The sequence below is a fragment of the Triticum aestivum genome, chromosome 3A, assembly GCF_018294505.1.
Source record: "Triticum aestivum cultivar Chinese Spring chromosome 3A, IWGSC CS RefSeq v2.1, whole genome shotgun sequence".
Lineage (NCBI taxonomy): Eukaryota > Viridiplantae > Streptophyta > Magnoliopsida > Poales > Poaceae > Triticum > Triticum aestivum.
In genome coordinates this window covers 18153265-18175322 of record NC_057800.1, presented here as the reverse complement: position 1 = coordinate 18175322, position 22058 = coordinate 18153265, and the positions used below count along the sequence as shown (strand labels likewise).

Genomic DNA, 22058 nt, shown 5'->3' with positions numbered 1-22058 from the left:
ATCTGCCGCTAGCTGCGTCTGGCTTGAAGTATCTATGGATGCGTTTGCTCGTGTGTGATTTATTGCTGACGGTTGTGAGTGATCTGACGATCGTTTGTGCATATATAGTCCTCCCATGCGGTCGATTTGTGCGTACGTCGCTAGAGGATTCAGCAAGGCCACCCTGATTGGATGAATGAAGCATGTAGCGTGCAAAGGTGCCTGGCCGTGCAGCGGAGCCAATGCTTGCATGCCAATCAAGAGATATATGTATAGTATGCACGTAGGCGCAGACCCGTCCCTTGAATCGTACGACGAGTGTTCATGTCCTGCATCTGGTCCTCAACGTCGGCGGCGCACATAGGGTGTGATGATTAGGTCGTGAAGAAATCTTGAGTTGTCAATAAGGCACATCGATAGATGCTTTCAATCCGTCCATTTTCATGCATGGTCATGAAGTAATGTTCGTCGGCTTGATCATGCGATCATTCTTTGGCTGTTAAACCAGGCTAATCCTCAAGTTGCCCAAACGTGTACGCGGGCAACGTTTTCCGTTAGCAATTTATCGGTTTCACCATACCTTTTCGTGTTTGTTTGTTTCTCACTTTCCACTTTTTCTTCTGGTTTCCTTCTTGGGGTTTTGTTTCTATTCCTAGGGAGCAACAAACCAACGCTTATCCTTTGGGGCTCCCGCAAGGATCTTTTTTTTTTGTCCTCGGAGCACGTGAAGTGGTGCGTCCAGTCGCAGTAATTTATCGCGTGTTGGGCACTCTTTCCGAGGTCTTTTTTACCTGTGTCTCCCAGGGGCGGATCCAGAACAAAAATGTCCCGGTGTCCACATGTATACAAGGATAGATACCAGACAATAGTATGCACTCCATTCCTTTATATATGAGTTTTTAGAAAAATATATCAATATCCACATTACGAAATTCATATCATTTGATCCTTCAAGAAGATAGTTTCGTATTTTATCTATTAGGTTTTGTAGATGTTGTTATTTTATTTTATAATTTTGGTCAATCATTTAAATGGTTGACTTGCACGGAAATCAATACACCTTATATTCTGGAATGAAGAATAACACACCCAACAACACAAATTATATGGCAGTGAGATTTCTTACAAAAATGAACTGGTTCATGTGATGGGCAAGCTATATCATCTTGTGCTGAGGACTTTATTTTTTTAAGAAACATTTCCATAAATTCTCATGTTAATAATTATTATTGTGTTAGCAAAAATGTATGAGTTACATTATTTGTGTTTGCATATGCAAGAATAGAAACAATAAACAAAACATATTTTTTTGGTCAGAAATAAACAGAACATATTGATTGAACAATACGATTAGGGAGTTAAACTTACTCAACATTGTGATTTGCCGTTCTTGCTGAAATAATCCTCCCATGGTTAGATGTGAATCGCAGCGAGTTGTTCTCAATTATAATACCTTTAAATTTTAAAACCTTAGCCATACAATTAAAAAAGAGAAATTTGAGAAATTAAAATTCCTACACACAGTTGAGATTTCAGATTTGAGAGAGATCGGCAATTATCAAGTGCAGAGTTGAGAGGTACCTGAAATTTCCAACAATCTCTCGGTGGGCGATGTAGAGGCAGCCGGCTAGCGATGCTTGAACGTTTCAATGGACAACCAGGACGAACCAGCGACTGGCCGCGCGACTGGCAGCGCGGCGGCGGAGAAGGGCCGAGGACGGAGAAGCCGAACGGATGAGCAACAGAATAGGCGCACGCACAGACGTATTGGGGATTAATTAATTAGATTGATAGCTTTTTCTCAACAGGCGCACGTACAGGGATCGATTAATCGATCGATCTGGAGTGGGCATTTACCTAGATGGGCTGCTATGCCTGGTTTGCGTTCGTGTATCGGTGGGCTGGCCGGTGTCCAGGTCAAAAATTTACCGGTGTCCAGCCCAAAAATCTGTACCATGCATAAGGTGAATACGAGTTTTACCCGGTGCCAATGACACCGGAAGAGACAACGTGCCTCCGCCCCTGGTGTCTCCGCAAGAAACACATATTTGCTTTCACGGGAAGCACAACTAATGCTTCCATCAAAAGCAAGCACAACTGTGCTTCTTGAAAGTGAAAAGCACAACCTATGCTTGTACGAGAAACATAGTGCTTCCGTGAGAACCACAGCATGTGGTTCCCTGGGAAAAGAGAAAATCACATGTGCTTCTAGAAAAAAAAAAGTGAAAACCACAACCGTGCTTTTGGGCTTCCTTTTTTCTTTTGGTTTTCTTGGCATTCTTTTTTTTCGGTTGCCAGTTTTTTCTGGTTTTTGTGTTTGGATTTTTTTGGTATTCGTTTCTTCCTATTTCCAAATTTATTTCTTCTAGTTTCTTGGGTTTTCGTGAAAAAAAATTCATCAAAATCTATTAACATGCGATTTAGTTTCAGCCATCTCGGCGTGTAATATGCAATGCTAGAAATGATTTGGTATAAATGCATGATTAAAAAGATAAAACATTTTAAATAAATGAATCAACAAAAAAGAAGAACTCTCAGGTTGTGACAAGTGGCACATGCAATGCATCCACTTGCCAGCACCTAAAGAGGTGGGGAATGACCTTTGAAAAGGATAACCCTTAACTAGTGATTTCGTTTTTTCTAACGATATTAAAAATATACATTTTCAAAGATATTATAAGTAAAAAATTAATGTTATTTGGCCACATTGGGACGGCCCATATAGGGGAAGGTGTGTGTGTGGAGGTTTGCCCAACAGCACTTATTTGAAGCACAAATGGTCGAGCAAACGCATAGAGCGCTCGCTCCCTGGGCTGGCCCAATCCAGTGCATCCTGAAGCACTTCGTCCTGAGTGATTGTCTTTCCTCAGTTTAATATTTTATGGCTTTATAATTGGTTTTTCATACATTTTTTTATTTATCTTAAGATTTAATTGCTAAACTAGTTTTATCAATATTTAAAATATTTTTCAAAGATTGTATTATTGTGCCACTTTGGGGCGGCCCATATAAGGAGCTGTAAACATTTGTTCACCTATATGTCCAACTATTAAGGGTTGTGCGCGCAGGCGAACAAGCCAGCGCGCACCCTCCTTCCCGCAGCGCGCCACTTTGGACTGGCCCATTTGCAGAGCTCGACGCGCCCTGTTTTTTTCTTTATTTTTCTTTTTTATTTTAATCTTATTTCAAATACTTATGGATTAAGAAAATGTTCAAAAATTCCAAAAATGTGAATTCTGAAAAACATGTTAAAGAAATCATAAAATGTTCACGTATAAAAAAATGTGCTTTTCCAAAAAAATGTGCATATACTTCTAGTAAACTTTATGAGTTTAAAAAAAATGGGAATTAGAAAAATGTTCACCAAGTTTTAAAAAATGCTCGCGCTTTCATAAAAGATCACAATCTGATAAAAAAATATTCACGAAAACAGAAAAACAATTGTGTGTTCAGAACATGTTCACAATTTTTCAAAACTTGTTCAAAAATGTTTCCCGATCAAATTTATTTTTCCAATTTTAAAAATTGTTTGAAAATCTCAAAAAAATTAACTGATTAATTTTTTTTTCTGTAAAACATATTCATGGGTGTCAATAAGATGTTCAATTTTTTAGAAAAATGCTGCGAATTTAATAAAAATATTCATGATTTCAAAAAAAATCCATGGATTTAAAATATGTTTATGATATCCAAAAAATTTCACTATTTATGGAAATGTTCAAAAAATTTAAGTTTTTTCGCAAAATATAAAAAATGGGAAATTAAAAAATTAAAGAAAAAGAAACGAATAAAGAAAATGAAAAAGGAAAGAAAAAGGAAAAAAGAAAAAAGGAAAATGAAAAAGGAGAAAAAACCGAATGAAAAGGCAAGAAAATAACCCGGTTTGGGACGGTTCTAGAACTTTCCCAAACTGGAAACGAGCTATGTTGGGTTGGCCCAAATGTAGGTAGCGTGGGGTGCGCGCGCGGTCGCTAACCAGTGACTAGCGTGCCAAATACGATCCCCGCGGGAGCACCTATCTGGTGCTGATATGGTCGAGCAAATGTATAGACGGGTCGCTCCCTGGCAAGCCTAATTCGGTGCATCTTGGAGCGCTTCATCCTGAGTAATTTTCATTCACCAGATTACTATTGTAACTTCTTCCAGTTGGTTTTTAACCGATTATGGTATTTATTTTGATTGATTTAAAAATATAATAATCCAAGATTCAAAACGAATAGGTTACATATATTTTTAAAATGTTTAGGAATATTAAAAAATCATATATTACAAGAGATGTTCACGAATTATAGCATATTAACATATTTTCAAATTTAAAATTTTATTAATTTATAAAAATGGTTGTGATTGGTACATGAATTAAGACCCCCGCCCATTTCTTCCCATCTTGTTTGAATGGGTGAAAAATTCATCGCAAATGTTTGTGCAGGAGAGACCCAAATCTTCGTTACCGTTTGAGCAGCCATGGCCCATGTCCTTCTCTACTCAATCGCCGGCCAATCTCACTCCGAGATTAAGAATCCATTGCCTCCCTTCCAATCTTTGAACCTAGTGTTTACGTATTTTTATGAATTAGCAATTGTATGCAATGGGTCGTTGAAGTAATTTTGGGGCAAAGGATAGGGGGAGACTCGTCGAAGGGGTTTAGGGACAAGGGATAGGGGCAGAAGACTCGTTGAAGGAGTTTAGGGGCAAGTGATAGGGGGAGAAGACTCGTCGAAGGGGTTTAATTTAGGGTTAGGGTGAAATGGTGTAGAGTTGTCGAAGACGAGCCTTCTTTGTTAGGGGTTTAGGGGCCATAGGTCTACATCAATATTCGATATGTGTGTTCCTTTTGTAAGAGATGTTCTAGGAGGAAGGATCATGCCTGTTGTCATTGGAAGTTATCCTTGTTCTTGTCCTCCTCTGAGACCTTGGTAAAGCAGGGAGGAAGTGGAAGCACAACCATCACCCACGGTGGCTAATAACAGTGAGTGATCAATGTCCATCATATATACAACAACTAGAGAGATGGGAGATATTCTAAGATGAAGGATGCCGACTGTTGTCATAGGGGGGGGGGGGTCACTGCTCCTCGTCTCATTGTTTGAGACTTTGGTAATGCAAGAAGGGGGGAGTAACGACCATCATCGATAGTCGAAATGCTAAAGAGGGAGCGCCCACCATATATACCACCGCTTGAGAGATGAGAGTTATTCAAGGGAGCCTCGACGGACTGAAATTAAACCCACATGCTAAATAAGCGAGCCTTCTAGGTTAGGAGTTTAGGGCAAGGATGAGCGACCTTTTTTTATGACAATCAAACAGAAGAAAATTATGCTTTATTGTTCGATACCTATGTTATATTTCCTTCTGACACAATTTTTGTAAATGACTTCTTAGGTGTTAGCATAGACCACGAGGACATGGCATTGCTTGATGCTTCCCTTCACTTTAGAGTTGATTCCCTGGCCGAGGAGGCGGATCACATGGCGCATGTCATGGACCAACATATGTCAGTGAGGACTACTTGGCCATGCTAGTTCAAGCAAACCCACAACTCCTTGTTGAGCACCATGCAGTCTACGAGTTCCTCAAGGACGAGCGGAAGACCGAGGGCATTTGCCAGATTCTGGTTTGCCTCTGTGCCGAGCAGCAAAAGTTTTTCGACAAGCTCGACAAGAAAGAAGCGCCGTCTAAGGTTAGCAATGACCCGATCCCGTCAAGTTCGCCGATTATCCACTGGGGAGATGCCCACCTAGTCTGACTCCAGGATCATCGGCTTAACTGACTACCAGTCTGAGTGGATCTCCATTCTTGGAGTAGCCTGGCTAGATAGTTTGATGTGGATGTAGTGAATGTAGCTACTATGTTGAATTAGAGTTGAACTTGAGTAGACCTGGTGATGCTTATGGGTATATGAATCATTGATGCGTACGTTGCTTATGTTCCATGTGTTCTTCTACCCTTTGTGTTGCTTCTCCTGCTTATCAAATCTTGTACTTCCGTCCTGGTGAAGTGATGTATAGTGTACATTGGGAGGTGCACAAGACTGTATGATTCGTGACAGACATGTTAAGAACAGGTGTCCGAACATCTCATTTCAAGGGTTTAAAACTAGGCAGGAGGGAGATGATGCTTACTCCAAGACCATGCTCAGAGCAAAGAGTAATGTTGGAGTAGGCAAGGGTGCTGGTCAGATCGGGTTTGGTGGGTTAAAAACTTGATAATCTTCATCCAATTTGTCGTCATTGTGGTGTTGATGTTATCATTTCCACGGTTAGTACATCTGGGCGAATATTACTTCTTGTCTATAAGACATGACCAACAACATGATCTGATGAAATTCTTTGTTGTGATTCTTTGTAGATGCTCCGGCAAATATGAACAATATGAGGAGGTATATCTAGAGCTCATGTCCACGGAGACCATTTTCTACTCCAAGAGTGTGTGGTGCTTGTTGTTTATGAACTTCGTCTCTTACTTATTCTTATTTCTGAACTTGGAACTCATGCTTTCTTGTGAACATTTGCTAGTATATGGACCTGTATGGTTGTTTATCATGAAATTGGAACTCGTGGTTGGTTGTGACTCATGCGTTTAGTTGTGAACTTGTTATATATTGCTAAGTCCTAAGCGGTGCTATATGTACATATTGCTTATATTGCTTGCTGGACATTTACTATTGGATATGTATATGTGATGTATGAATTGCAGGGTTGTCCCAATAGAAAAACAATTATGGGATATAAGGCAGTATCGAACTCGGTTTACACATTTAAACCAAGCATACCTCTCGGCTTACTAGACACGTGTTAGTTCCTGACTAAACAGAATTGCCAGTGCATGTAGAAGACGAGAGGGCACCTCGGCTTACATGTAACCTACTCCCTCCGTCCGCCAAAGAGTGTGCATCTGGCACTTTGGAGACAAATTAAGCATTTTTGCATAAAACCCCTTACTCTCCTCATTTAAGTAGCTGGCAGCGGCTGTGTTGCTTCGATTATAGTGTGCAGTTAATGTAAACAAGCAAAAAGGAATCCAAATACTAGAAATGGCTTCCCGCCAGCAAGTGTACTCCAATTTTCACTGTTCCCTCCAACGGCTGTAGTACTAGTAAAACAACAAAGGTACTTGGCGCCACAAAAATTAGAAGGGAGACCAATGGTCTAATCCCAGCTACAAAGCCAGCTTACATGGACCAAACAGTAGACCACACACACACACACTAGCCATGGCCATCGACTTGAACTTAGCAGCACCAGATGAGCGAGAGGAAGAAGATGGCAGGTTGCCTGATCTCAATTGGCAACCTGTACAGGAAGAAGATGAAGCTGCCTTGGATGAGCAAGCTGTACAAGAAGAAGATGGACTTTGGGTTAAAATTATTTATCCAATTGTTTATTTAGTATGCACAAAATTGATCTTTTCATATCCAACATCTAGCATCTATAACTTCAAAGACCGGGACTTATTGTTCGTTCGTCAACATCATACAAATTATGCAACCGAAAATTGTAACGACACTGTCATCTACCAACCATAGTACGAATCGAAGATTGCATCGGCCAACCTACTTGATAAGATTGCAATGATATGCAGCCACACTTAGATTGCATCCAGCCAACTACTTTTCATACTTGACAAGATTAAACTGATTTGCATCTGGCCAGACTAAAGCCGGACTAATTGACAAGATAACCGTTGTATTGCAACGGATCATGCAAGCCTCAACGTTAGAGACCAAGACTTGATTATTCATTCACGGAGTACAGCTTGCATCGCAAACTTACAGAGCTACTGGTACTCACGGAGTAGTAGAATTGCTTGTCTTCTCCACGACGTCCTGGTCAGCCCCAAGACCAGCTTGCCCGGCACCTGCCGGTGCGCCGTTTTGCCCAGCACTTGCCGCCGGGCCGTCCTGCCCAGCCGCATGAGCCGCTCCACCGCAGGGTACAGTGCCTACGTGCCCGACACCGGCTTCACCGCCAACCCCTGCTCCATCTACCAGCTCTAGGTACCTGAAAATTTTTGCTCCGACGCCGCTCCGCCGAACCCGATTGGTCTTCGAGGGCGGACGAGGACGGAACCTGGCTGCCAGAGCACGGCGAGGGCCTCCAGATCCAGATCCGCCGCGGTCGCGTGTTCCGCCGCCGGTCGTCGCGACAGCCTTGACTTGCTGGCCATCGCCGGCTTCTTCTCCTCCGCCGCCTTCCATGGATGCGGTTTGATGCACACCCTACCGGCGGCTTATATGGACCGGCTGCCATTAATCTCTGCATCACCAGCAATGGTGTTGGATTGGATAATTGACTCTCTGTGATTGTATAAGGGTTAGATATAAGCCGTGCTCGTGTACTAACACACTCATCTTATAGATGGGCACGCGGTTGCTTCGGGTGGGAAATAAAGCCGAGCAGGGCACGACCTACTTTTAAGCCATGCATGGACGCAGGTTCTCAGCTTATCCTGAAATACCGGTATGATGTAAGCCAAACATACTAAGTCGTGTGCCACACTTAGCTTAGTAGCCTAGGTTAAAAATGCCTTCACTGAACTCGGCTTATTAGTATTTTCTCTCTAGAGATTGGACTAGAGGAGACCTGGGTAATTTTGCAACTTGAACACCGGAATTGCTTCACACACGATACAGCATGAACGATCTGCAAAGATGCGTTCTCTATGCATCAGCTAAAAAAAAACCAATCGCCTCCTGCGTGCACGGACTCGGTTGGAGCTGCCACATGGGATAATCCATGAGTCGGCTGCTGGGTTGTCGTGTGTGTAGCAACGCTGTAATTAAAAACTGGACACTATATAATAGATATGTGTACATGGTCAGTGTGATTCCTACACCAGTTTTTTAGCACAATTTTGCACACTGGCTATCTTTTCATAGTATCACAGCCATTCTGCCAGTATATAGAATAGGCTCGACAATAGATATACATGAGACAGAATTCGCAGAATAAGCTGCACGAATCTTCCACTCAGCAAAGTTATCACCTCATAACCAGATACCACTTAGACTATCCAAGTTCAACAACTCAAAAGACGAAGAAGCAAAGAGCAACCACTAAGCAATTAACTACTACTACTTGAATTACACATTATCAAACATTTCAGGGTGGGAATTACTTCTTTTCTTCGCATGTTTGGCTAAGGTAATTCGCATCTAATTTAACGATCTCTGATACTTTTATTGCTACCCTGCTGATATCCGCAACCTCGGAAGCAAAAAGGCCTTCTCATGACCAAACTGCAGTTGCATGCTGCTACCCATGCAAACAAAATTTATTACAAGAATGTTCACCACTCAGAAATGAGCTAGCAAAATACCATCCAGCAGCACTAACCCAGCATTTTCCTATTACATCAGCAACGGCTAGAGGCACTGTGGCAGGAACTCAAACACCAAAACAGAAGGAACTTCACTGAAACAACTATCTTACCAGAAAGTCTGATATCTTGAGACTCGACATGTATATCCTGGAACCAAAACAGTGAAACCAGCCAAAAATCGACAAGTCGACAGTATCCAGAACAGGGTCTTTCCTCCTCACCATCCTCGTCCCCGTCCTTGCCATGGCCCTCGTCCTCGTCCTACTTCTCCTCTTCCTCCTCTTCCTCCTCGTCGAGACGTATCAGCAGCAGCAACATTAGCAGGGGCAACAGGAGCAGCAGTAGCTGGGGCAACAGAAGCAGCAGGAGAGGTGGCAACAGCAGCAGCAGCAATAGCGGGGGCAACAGAAGCAGCAGTAGTGGTGGTAACAACAGCAGCAGTAGAGGTGGCAACAGCAGCAGCAATAGCATTTTTAGTACAAGGTGTTCCTTGAAGATCAGCAGTCATGAGGCCCTTCCCTTGAAGACAGGATCTGCTGAGAATGGTGGCTCTGAGCATGATACCGTTTCCATCATCAGAAATCTTTCCCTTGGGAATTATTAAATCGTACACTGCGGGCAGTCCATCAGAGAGAGAAGAGCTTCTTATGAGGCAATTTGTACTTTCACAAGAGCTGGTGGTTAAGCAGTCGTATTCCATATTACATTTGAACTTGGGTTCCATAACTATTGGAGGTTGGACGCAGAGGACTGAGATGGCATGTCCAAAAGGCTCTGATGCCATGCTGAGCAAGAAAAAGTAGCCGGTGCATCGCAGAACATGTAAGCCTGGTTGTAGGCGAAGAGACACCGTGCGGGAGTCTGGGAGAGTTGTTGACGAACACTTGTGTTGGGTAATGAAATGGTCCAGGAGCACCTTTGTTGATCCAGCGAAGCCACAACCAGACTGTGGGCAGAAGCATGGGACATACTGGCACGCCTTCTTGTGTTCTTCTTTCTTGTAGTAGGTGACCACCTCCGCACATCCATACTTGTCATTGGAGCAAGCAACTTTGGCTTCTTGGACGACATGTTCCATCCCAAAGCAGCGCTTGAAGGAAGTTTCGATAGAGCACACCGGACATTTCTTGTCCAGCTTCACACAGCAAGGCGAGCATATAAAATGCCCCACAGAGCACTGTGGAAAAGAAAGGATCCTCGTCAGAACAAATCTTGCCAGGAAGAAAGAACTGAAACACTACACGACAACATGATAGGTTAGTACCACACATTTCTATGTCAGTTACCATAGCTATCATGTAAGATTACATAACAAACACATTTTGTCAAGTAGCACCCATCCAATGATTGATTTATCAAAGCTCTTCTTTTATCTTGAGCGGTATCGTAAGTGAAATAGAAGTTCAAGTTTAAAGACAAGTCAACATGTACATTCATAGCTATGGTGAATTTACCTGGAATATCGGAGGCCTGAGGTGCTCATAGCAGATGGGGCAGTCAAGGGTCTCCACCCCCATGGTGACCTTCAGCTTCTTTGTGCTGCTCTCTCCCTCTCGCTTCGCTTCAACTTTTCTATTGCTAGCATTAGTATTACTACCATCCATCGCCAACAACATTCCAAGGTACCCTCACTAGCTTGCGAACTCAACCAAGATACGAAACGTTTGCCTGTTCACAAGATACATAGATAAAAGTCATGCAACTGACAAAGTGATAGGCGTTAAGCTAGAAAGGCAAATTATTTTGGGCAGAATAGCAAAGGAAAAGCAGCAGAACAAGTAAACATTTACAAACAGACTAATAAACCAAAGGGTTCAGGACTACAATTTAACACATTTGTTGGTTTTTCCTGTTTTCGGAGAAAATAGTACTTGAGCTGATTTTCCCTAACAGGTCAACAATGCATATGCAAGTAACCTGACAGAGAAGCAGTAAAAGAAGAAATTTATTCCGGTTAAAAGTTTCCGTTGGCATAGCGTAGCAGTGTGACTCCGGCGATGGAGGCATGTCCCTCATCGAGAGGGATACAGCCGTACCTGAACTACCTGGTTGCCTCGGGGCCTATCAACTACAAGACCTAGTCACCATGGCCAGCCTCGAGGTAGTCGTTTCACAACTTCAAACATCAGAATTCAAATTCAAATGTATTTTTTAGAACATAGAAATGGCATATCCGCTGTTCACATTGTTGCTTAAGTTAAGCAACACCGGGCATCGCCTTCCCCTATGAACTGAATTAGTACAATAAGAAGGAATGCAATGCATAGTTTCATCAGTGCATCTTTTGTAATTATGAAACTACAGAATTTCTATGTTTCGTAAACATTTATTTGGGCAGAACAGCAAAGGAAACAAGCTAGAAAGGCAGTTATTTTGGGCAGAATAACAAAGGGAGCAAGCTAGAAAGGCAATTATTTTGGGCAGAGTAGCAAAGGAAAAGTAGCAGAACAAGTAAACATTTACAAACAGCCAAATAAACCAATGGGTTCAGGACTACAATTTAACACATTTGTTGGTTTTTCTTGTTTTCAGAGAAAATAGTACTTGAGCAGATTATCCTTAACAGGTCAACAATGCATATGCAGGTAATCCGACAGAGAAGCAGTAAAAGAAGAAATTTATTCCGGTTAAAAGTTTGCATTGGCATAGCGTAGCAGTGTGACTCCGGCGATGGAGGCATGTCCCGCATCGAGAGGGATACAGCCGTACCTGAGGTACCTGGTCTCTTCGGGGCCTATCCACTACAAGCAGGGGCGTACCCACGTTAGGCCAAGGGGTGTCACAGGACACCGGGTAGAAAAATGTTTAACCTTTACATACATAGCCCATATACGGCTGGGACACCCCGTAGTTTCATTACCTGGACACCGGTACAACAAGCCGGCCCATTCAACAACTACGGGCGGCGCGATGCAGCAGCCAGGGCCGCAGCTAAATCGATCAACCACCTCTAAAAAAAGAGCTAAATCGACCGACCAGGCTCTCATCTAATTATTTCTCAGAAAAAGGCTCTCATGTACTAATTCTTAAAAAAAGGCTCTCATCTAAAACAAACAATTTATCAACAAAAAAATAAATGTAAACCAACAAAAAATGTCAAACGCCTCTCCATGTCACTCTAAATAAAATCAATCCATCCTTGGCTCGGCACTCAGGTCGCCTTACTCACTTTGAAGCTGCCGTCCCCAGATCGTGTCGATTGGCCGAAGCAACGGATGAAATATAAGGTCAAATCATAAGAAGTATGGACCCCAATGCGCCGTGTTTCTTCTAGATTGTAATTCTTATTCGTAAAAATGCAAGAGCGATCAATATATGATGAAAATGTTCATCGATTTTAAATATAATGTTCTAGAATCATATGCATTAATATACACTTTTATTTAATATGGTATGCGTGTTCTATTGTACATGGGACACCGGGTAATTTTTGCCCTGCATCCGCCCCTGACTACAAGACCTAGTCACCACTCACCGTGGCCGTCTCGAGGTCATCGTCTCACAATTTCAAACACCAGAATTCAAATTCACATATATTTTTCAAACATATAAATGGCATGTCCGCTGTTCACATTGTTGCTTAAGTTAAGCAACACTGGGCATCGCCTTCCCCTATGAACTGAATTAGTGCAATACAAGAAGAAGGGGATGCAATGCACATTTTCTTCAGTGCATCTTTTGTGTACTGTTATAAAACTACAGAAATTAAATGCAGCAGAGTATGGTGGCAGATATTTTGATTGTTTTGCAGGGTGTCGGTGCTGCCCAAAGCAGATGAGATCTAACTGCCAAGGCCATGCTGGATGAACAATACTCTGCTGGAGTAGTAGTAGTGCTGTAACAGACAAGAAATAGGCGACTGGGCGCCGAAGGCCTCTGGTGGTAGGCGACTGGGATCCGGTGGCCGGAGTGCTAGGTCAGGGGGAGGCGATCTGCAACGGGCGGCGGGGGAGCTCTGGCTTCCGTGCGCGGGGGTGGCAGGTGCTGGCGGAGACGGCAGGCTCCCGTGCGCGGTGGAAAGCAGAGGCAGGCGGAGGTGCTTCAGCGTCCGGTGAAGCAGGGGATAGCGGCGGGAGGAGGGCGGAGGCGGCCGGCGCCGCGCCGAGGGAGGGGGTGTTGAGGGGCGGGAGCGGCGAAATTTCCCATGTGTGGAGGACCTGTGGAAAGGGGTGATTTTTAGGGCAACCTTAACTGATCCTTTAAAAAAGTTTAATTCCTTAGAAATGTTTATTTTGAGAAGTTAATCACCTCTAGCCGATCTCGTAGTCGAGTTTTTTTTAACACATTACAGACGCAAGCGCTCATATAAACGTGCATACACTCATCCCTATGAACGCACACATGCACACCCTACCCCTATGAGCACTTCCGAGAGACTGAGCCGACATATCATCTTGAGATTTTACGAAGTCACCGTAGACGCCTCGTAGTCAACGGGGGCGTCTTCTCCCGCTGAAAGCGTATTGTCGGAATCCTGAAATAAATTCACTGTCCACCTAATCATTCCAACCAAGTATTTTAACTACTTAAAATTCTGAGGAGTTAAACTTAAAAAATTTGGGCCATTTTCTCATTTTTAACAAGACGCCACAAGTTTTCATGAAGAAAAATCATTTCCTCTGCCCGTATGACGCCTCCTCTTCACGTCTGCCGTTGTCAGACCCATGCCACAGGCCACCCTCGTCCTGGTGACCGAGAAAATAGAAACTCCCCCTCCCAACCACCCCGCACCTTCAGCCACCCTCGTTGGCACTGGAATCCTGGTGATGGCGACGAATTTTGTGACCTGCTCGGAGCGGCACAGGACACAATGGAGATTGGCGAGCTCACGCTCGAGGGTTTCAATGTGTTGCCCCATGGCCTCCATGGATGTGCAGATGTGTGTGTACTGGCGCAAGATTTTTGCATCTCGTTGGAGGATGTCGATGAGCGTCATGCTAGGGGGCATGCCCTGCAGTCAAGGTGATGTTCAGGTCAGGGCCTAAGCTGTCCACCATCGCAGGTCAGACCGGGGAGGTAGTTGAGGCCTCTGGGACGTGATGTGAGGCCAACTCCAACGGGCCAATCCAAACGGACGGATTTTATTTTTTTGCATTTTGTCTGTTTGGTTAGCGAAACGGAGGCATCCGACCACATGGCTGCCCTCCCGGGGTCGCAGCACCCAACAGGACGGCCCATTTGGCCTGCCCCATCTATTTTTTTTCTTCCAATAATCAATATTTGACATCTTATCATCAAACATAGCATATATATTTAGCAAAATATAGCACCTTTTGCATAGTATTATATGCCATGCCTGCATACAACATTGCGCCAAAAAGAATCCCATGAGTCTCACGCGTGCCCATAGTTCATGAAAAACAAACAATATAATCAAGCATCTCGCTCCGTCATGAGCTTTTGCTTCCCCTCAAACCAAGCTCTTTCTGGGGTCATCTTGTTCAAGCCAACCCCCATGATCTCCATTTCCTTGGTGTCCGTGGCGGTCAACGTTGTTGACATGTGCGGCGATTCCAGTAGCCTGGGCAAGCAGGCCACCGACGAACCCGTGCGGGTTGCAATAGCAGCGGTGGCGAGAAGGACCGGTTCATGGTACCCTGGCATGAGTAGGGGTGGGTGTTTGGTTTATATGGTTAATTCATTTGGCTTAGTAGGGTTTCTAGAGATTTGGTTTATGTAAAATAACAACCGAAATAATCACACTAAAAATTGCCACCGAACCTTATTAAACGAAATTTATTGGTTCAGTTTGTTTGGTTAACCGCAAAACCGAAATATGTGTGCACCATCAAAAGCAGCGTATCATCTAACGTTTTGTTAAACTCTGTACAGGCATAGCCACCAATCCATCTAAAAAAATGTAGTTGCCAATTAGTATTTGCATGCAATCGAGATCCTATAAATCGTGCTTGTGCTTGCTTGAATCTATGTACAATTGCACACTAGCTAGCTAGAGACTTAGACTAATCAGCTAGCCTGTTGTGCTTGCGCAGGAGAGAAATGAGAGTACCAGACTCACAATTCGGTTACTTCACTACGGTTTTTGTCAACTGAAAATCAACTTTGAAAAGAACAACAAATTGTGTCTATTTTTTAAACCGAACTGAATAACCAAAAACCGAGTAAGCCTATATTTCGGTTAACGGTTCAATTCGGTTTTGGTTTGAAAGTGCTCACTCCTAAGCATGAGGAGTGTGCACTAGTAGAAAAAAAGTCATTTGTCCCGGTTCATAAAGCCCATCTGTCCCGGTTAGGGAACTGGGACTAAAGGGTCGTTACTAATGGTTAGGCCTTTAGTCCCGGTTCTTACACGAACCGGGATAGATGGGCCTCCACGTGGCCGGTAATGCGAGCCCAGGCAGGTGGCCCTTTAGTTTTGGTTGGTGGCACCAACCGGGACCAATAGGCATCCACGCGTCAGCTGTTCAGGGGTTAGGATTTTTGTTTTTTTTCTGAAAGGGGGGTAGATTTGGGGTTTTTGTATGGTTAATTAAGGTGTTTCATATATTGTGTTAGGTAGCTAATTAATTAATAAAGAGAAGTGTCCTCTCTTATCTTCATGCTTGGTGGATGCTACATACTGTATGTATAGAGAGGCCCTTGACACGCTAGCTAGTAAGAAAATGAAGGAAACCATTAAGTACAGAAGTTCGTCATGCATACCGAGAGAAGTGATCGACCCCTCCTTCTCCGAGAAATTGGTCGAACAACAAGTTTTCGTATTATCTATTGGACGCTACTGGCTACATACATATACAATATATAAGATCTCTTACAATCCCCTAGCATCTGAAATCAAGTTCCACATGGTATTCTTCGGCTTTATGGATGACGTGGTCAAGAAAGAATCCCGCTAATTCCTCTTGAATTGCTTCCATGCGATCTTCTGGTAGGAATTCATTCCGCATCTCCCACGTCTAATTTGAAGAAGAGGGTTAATGCATATATATGAATGAAACTCAACAGAAATGATGGTGTAATAAAATGAAATTGTGAATATTATTGCTTACACACATCAAATTATCTTTTAGAGTAGCCCCGCTTATCTTTGCAAGTCGCGTTGTAGATGAACTCGCACACATAGTATCCACAATAATCATTCCCTTGTTCATGTCACAAACACTTTACGAGAAATAGATGTCAATCAAAATGATAATGAAGCATTATAAATGGCTTTGCTTTCACCGGATCTACCTTCTCCTCCGGAGGTGGATGTCTCTTTGCTTTCATCCCTTCAAAGAAGTCCTTCACTTCTTTTTCCACGATCTTCTTGTTTTCTTCCACGGTCCTCTCATACGGTAACTTCTCTAGAGGCTTGAGAGGTGGACCGTATCTGTATTGCCTCCAGCCTATGGTTGTACTGCTAGACGCCGGAGCAGACGGAGCGGCTGCGGCTGTCTTCTTTCGTGCTTGCTTACGAGGCGGAGGAGAAGGAATACGATGCGCCGGAGCAGCCGGGCGGCGGTGGGTCTCTTCCGCCCTTGCTGGCGAGGCGGAGAAGGAGGAGGCTGGTGGCTGCTCGGGCGCGCCGGCGCAGGCGGAGAAGGAGGCGGAGTGCCGCCACGCGTCGGAGAAGGAGGCTAAGTGCCCTGATCATTCACCGGAGGAGGAGGCGATGGAGGAGGCGGAGTGCCTTGACTCACCGGAGGAGGAGGAGGAGGAGGAGGCGTCCAGTTCAGAAGGTTGATAAGCTCCTTTCGCCATAAGCATGGAGTCTTTAGACAAGAACCCAGCCGAGTCTCCCCGTCACCCGTAGGGTGGTCAAGCTGGAGGTCCTCAAATCCTTCTGTGATTTCATCCACCATCACCCTAGCATATCCTTATGGAATCGGCCGGCAGTGAAAAGTTGCGCCAGGTTCAGGAGGTGCAACAGAGCCAACAGCCGCCTTGACTTTCAATTCCATCCACTGCGTCATAAGAAGGCAATGATGAGACTCCATGATAGCATCCACGGGGTAGCTAGCAGGAGCCGTGAAGACAGGCCCCTGAAGCAGCTCCGTGGAAGCCACGCTGCTTCTCCGTTGAGATGGCGGGGTAGCTTCGGGTGTAGCTTCGGCAGTTAGCGTGCTACGAACTGTGTCTCGTTCCTCTAGCGCTTGTACCCTTGCGTGCAGCGCCTGTTGTTGGGTCAACTCCTTTTTCTTCTTCCTCTCCTGGCGTTTGTAACCGCCTGCGTCGGGAAATCCAGCCTTCCACGAAAGGGAGCCTGGCGTGCCTCGTGTCCGTCCGGGGTGCTCAGGATTTCCGAGGGCCTCTGTGAGCTCGTCGTTCTCTCTGTCCGGAACGAACGCCCCTTGCTGCGCCTTTTCTATATACTCCTGAAGCTTCTCGATGGGTGTGTTCAGCTGCTCATTGGTCCAAACGCACTTTCCTGTTACAGGGTCCAATTTTCCCCCAACCCCGAAGAACCAAGTCCTGCAATGGTCTGGCCAGCGTCGCGTCTCCAGTTCGATCCCTTTATCAATGAGGTCATTCTCAGCCTTGTCCCACAACGGCCAGGCTTTCAGGTAGCCACCTGACCCCGTGCGATGGTGATGCTTCTTCTTTGCAGCATTTTTCTTGTTTGTCGCTGACATCTTCGCTGCTCTCTCAGATTTCTTTTTGGTGACAAATGCGGGCCACTGATCTTTGATCTTCTCAAATCGGCCGATGAATTCTGTAGTCTTGTCTTGGTTGACAAACGATGATTTCAGCTCATTCTTCCACCTCCTGAATAGCTCAGCCATCTTCTTAAGAGCATAAGCCTTGATCATTGGCTTTTTAACCGGATTCTCCTCTGGCGGGAAGGTGAAATTTTCCTGTAGCGCAGTCCAAAGATCAGCTCTCTGCCTATCGTTGACATAAGACACCTAAGAGTCTTTGTCCTTAGGCTTCAACCATTGCTCGATGCTGATCGGGATCATATCCCTAACTAGAACCCCGCACTGAGCATTAAATTTTTGCTTGGTCTGGAGGGGTTCAATCGGTTGGCCACCGCGATCAATTTTGATGATCGTGTACCTTTCATCTGCGCGCAACTTTCTCTTCGGGCCTCGTCTCGTTACCGAAGTGTTGCTCGATCCGGAGGGCTAGAAAAGAAGAAAAAAAGAGAGTTAATATGTGTACATATGAAAAACAATTAATGCATCAATTAGCTATAGTTAGCACATGCTTAATTAATTAATATATATACCTGGCCGGACTACGTTCGGTCACCGGAGCCGTCATCACGGTGTTCTTCCCCCTCCATTCGGTCACCGGAGCCATCATCACGGTGTCCTTCCCCCTCCATTTGGTCACCGGAGCCATCATCATGGTGTCCTTTCTCCTTCATTGTTTGATCATCGTCGTAGCCTGCTTCTTCATCCTGTCTTTCCAGACCATCGGTGCATGTGTCGTTGAGAAACGACAAGACGGCATCACTTCCGTGTGCGATTATCTCCCCCAACACCGCTTCTTTTGCTTCGTCTCGGGGGTGCGGATCCATAGTTTCTGCAAATATTTATAACATGGCAATTATTATTCAAACATGACAGATGGATATATTAGTGGCAAACGTTGAACTAGCTAGCTAAGCACAATAAGGAATCATATTAGTGGCCTGGCCTTGACGCTTCTCTAGGGTTTGGCGTGGCCTCGGCAACGCTTCAAGGGTTTGGGATGGCCTCAACAATGCTTCAAGGGTTCAGGGTGGCCTCGACGACAACGCTTTTTTAATTTGGTAAATTTGGGTGGCCTCAAGAGAGTTTGTCGATCGGGTAGGGGCGCGGTGGGAGGGGTAGGGGATCGACATCGTTTTTTTTCTAGGGTTTGGGTGTCCTCGAGAGTTTTGGTCGAGCGAGAGGGCCCGGGGGGGTGCTCCGGACGCCCCCCTCACTTTAACAAAGAACTACCTTAAAAAGACTTGCTTCGCCGCGGTTCCTTCTGTTGGGAACGTAGTAATTTCAAAAAAATTCCTACGCACACGCAAGATCATGGTGATGCATAGCAACGAGAGGGGAGAGTGTTGTCTACGTACCCTCATAGACCGAAAGCGGAAGCGTTAGCACAACGCAGTTGATGTAGTCGTACATCTTCACGATCTGACCGATCAAGTACCGAACGCACGACACCTCCGAGTTCAGCACACGTTCAGCCCGATGATGTCCCTCGAACTCCGATCCAGCCGAGTGTTGAGGGAGAGTTTCGTCAGCACGATGGCGTGGTGACGATGTTGATGTTCAACCAACATAGGGCTTCGCCTAAGCACTGCTATAGTATTGTCGAGGTGGACTATGGTGGAGGGGGCACCGCACACGGCTAAAAGATCAACTTGATCAATTGTTGTGTCTATGGGGTGCCCCCTCCTCCGTATATAAAGGGGGGAGGAGGAGGGGGCCATCCAAGAGGAGGAGGCGCGCCCAAGGGGGGGCAATCCTACTCCAAGTAGGTTTTGCCCCCCTTTCCTATTCCAACTAGGAGAAGGGGGAAGGAGGAGGTGGAGAGAAGGAAGGAGAAGGGGGGCCGTGCCCCCTCCCCTTTCCCAATTCGGATTGGGGCAAAGGGGGGCCGCGCGCCACCTCCTGCTACCTCTCCTCTTCCACCACTTTGGGCCCATGAGGCCCAATAACCCCCGGGGGGGTTCCGGTAACCCCCGGTACTCCGGTATATATCCGATAACCCCCAGAACCATTCCGGTGCCCGAATATAGTCGTCCAATATATCAATCTTCATGTCTCGACCATTTCGAGACTCCTCGTCATGTCTGTGATCACATCCGGGACTCCGAACAACCTTCGGTACATCAAAACTCATAAACTCATAATATAACCGTCATCGAAACGTTAAGCGTGCGGACCCTACGGGTTCGAGAACTATGTAGACATGACCGAGACACGTCTCCGGTCAATAACCAATAGCGGAACCTGGATGCTCATATTGGCTCCTACATATTCTACGAAGATCTTTATCGGTCAAACCGCATAACAACATACGTTGTTCCCTTTGTCATCGGTATGTTACTTGCCCGAGATTCGATCGTTGGTATCTCAATACCTAGTTCAATCTCGTTACCGGCAAGTCTCTTTACTTGTTCCGTAATACATCATCCCGCAACTAACTCATTAGTTGCAATGCTTGCAAGGCTTAAGTGATGTGCATTATCGACAGGGCCCAGAGATACCTTTCTGACAATCGGAGTGACAAATTCTAATCTTGAAATACGCCAACCCAGCAAGTACCTTTGGAGACACCTGTAGAGCACCTTTATAATCATCCAGTTACGTTGTGACGTTTGGTAGCACACAAAGTGTTCCTCCGGTAAACAGGAGTTGCATAAATAGTCATAGGAACATGTATAAGTCATGAAGAAAGCAATAGCAACAAACTAAACGATCAAGTGCTAAGCTAACGGAATGGGTCAAGTCAATCACATCATTCTTCTAATGATGTGATCCCGTTAATCAAATGACAACCCATGTCAATGGTTAGGAAACTTAACCATCTTTGATCAACGAGCTAGTCAAGTAGAGGCATACTAGTGACACTCTGTTTGTCTATGCATTCACACATGCATTATGTTTCCGGTTAATATAATTCTAGAATGAATAATAAACATTTATCATGATATAATGAAATAAATAATAACCTTATTATTGCCTCTAGGGCATATTTCCTTCACCTTCTTCATTTTTTCCTTTGTTTTTTCTTATATGTTTGTTTTCGTTTTCATTCTACATTTTCGTACATATGAAAAAAATTAATTTGAGACAAACAGTTGTGGGGATGGAGTATTTGTGGTGTCAGCAGCCACAGACAGCAGCGCAGAGCTGACCGCCAGCAGCACCACCACAACAACTCGAGCCGGAGCCATATCTAGGGCCGTGTGCTCTCCAAACTTCACAACTTATGATCTGGAGTTGATCCAAAAAACTGGAGCTCGCAACTCGCAAGCTGATGAGTACGGTCTATATTGATTTGTGCTTGATGGTTGTGTGGTGATGTGGGCGCATATTCTCATCATCGTTTGTTTATATAGTCTTCACATGCGGTTGGCCGTGCCATGGCTTGAGGGCCAATCCAGAGATATATGTATGTACGCACAGACACGTTCCTTGAATCATACTACGAGTGATCATGTACTTCACCTGGTCCTTAACGTCGGCGACGCACATCGATAGGCGGCATCTGATGGTCAGGTGGCGAAGAAACCTTGACACGTCAGTAAGGTACATCCATGCATAAAATCTTTGAATCCGTCCATTTTAAGGTCAGGTGGTGAAGAAACCTTGACACGTCAGTAAGGTACATCCATGCATAGAATCTTTGAATCCGTCCATTTTAATTTATGGTCGTCAAGAAATAGTCGCCGGTTTGATCATGGGAAGTAGCATCACGTTAGGTCTAGTGGATTGTTATGAATGCTAAACCAGGTAATGTTCAAGAATTTTTAAGATATTTGTACATTTGAAAGATGTCCACAGATTTAAAGAGATGCTCTGAAGATAAAAAATGTGCATGTGTTTACAAAATTGTTGTCGGTTTTTTAACTCGGATTTTAAGAAATGTCAATAATTTTTTAAGAAACTTATAAATATTTAAAAAGTAAAAAGGAATTAAAAAACTATGTGCATAAATGTTTAAAGTAGAATTTCAAAAAACCGATGGAAGGCACCACTCGCTTGATTGCATGCTACTTAATGTTAAGAATACGGATTTGCTAAAGCACATCTGCATGAGTCCTAATTATTGTACATCTAAGTCCTAAATCATTGACTTTATCTGGAGATTCGTGCATGTAT

At 44.4% G+C, this 22058-nt stretch overlaps 1 protein-coding gene across 1 annotated transcript; it reads right to left on the bottom strand.

The window, feature by feature from the left end:
- Window positions 1-9274: 9274 nt before the first annotated feature.
- On the bottom strand, window positions 9275-10904 carry LOC123056639 (E3 ubiquitin-protein ligase SINA-like 7). Its single transcript, XM_044479967.1, has 4 exons — window positions 10755-10904; window positions 9600-10477; window positions 9411-9447; window positions 9275-9325 (listed from the first exon to the last, which is right to left on the bottom strand). The coding sequence occupies exons 1-4, from the start codon at window positions 10902-10904 to the stop codon at window positions 9275-9277; spliced, it is 1116 nt and encodes a 371-aa protein (XP_044335902.1).
- Between the last annotated feature and the right edge of the window lie 11154 nt (window positions 10905-22058).

Coding starts and splice junctions, on each gene's coding strand:
- LOC123056639 (XM_044479967.1), bottom strand. CDS start 10,904: ATGGATGGTAGTAATACTAATGCTAGCAATAGAAAAGTTGAAGCGAAG. Junction 9,448..9,599: donor AATGTTGCTGCTGCTGATAC/GTCTCGACGAGG, acceptor TTTTGGTTCCAG/GATATACATGTCGAGTCTCA. Junction 9,326..9,410: donor TCAAGATATCAGACTTTCTG/GTAAGATAGTTG, acceptor CTGATGTAATAG/GAAAATGCTGGGTTAGTGCT.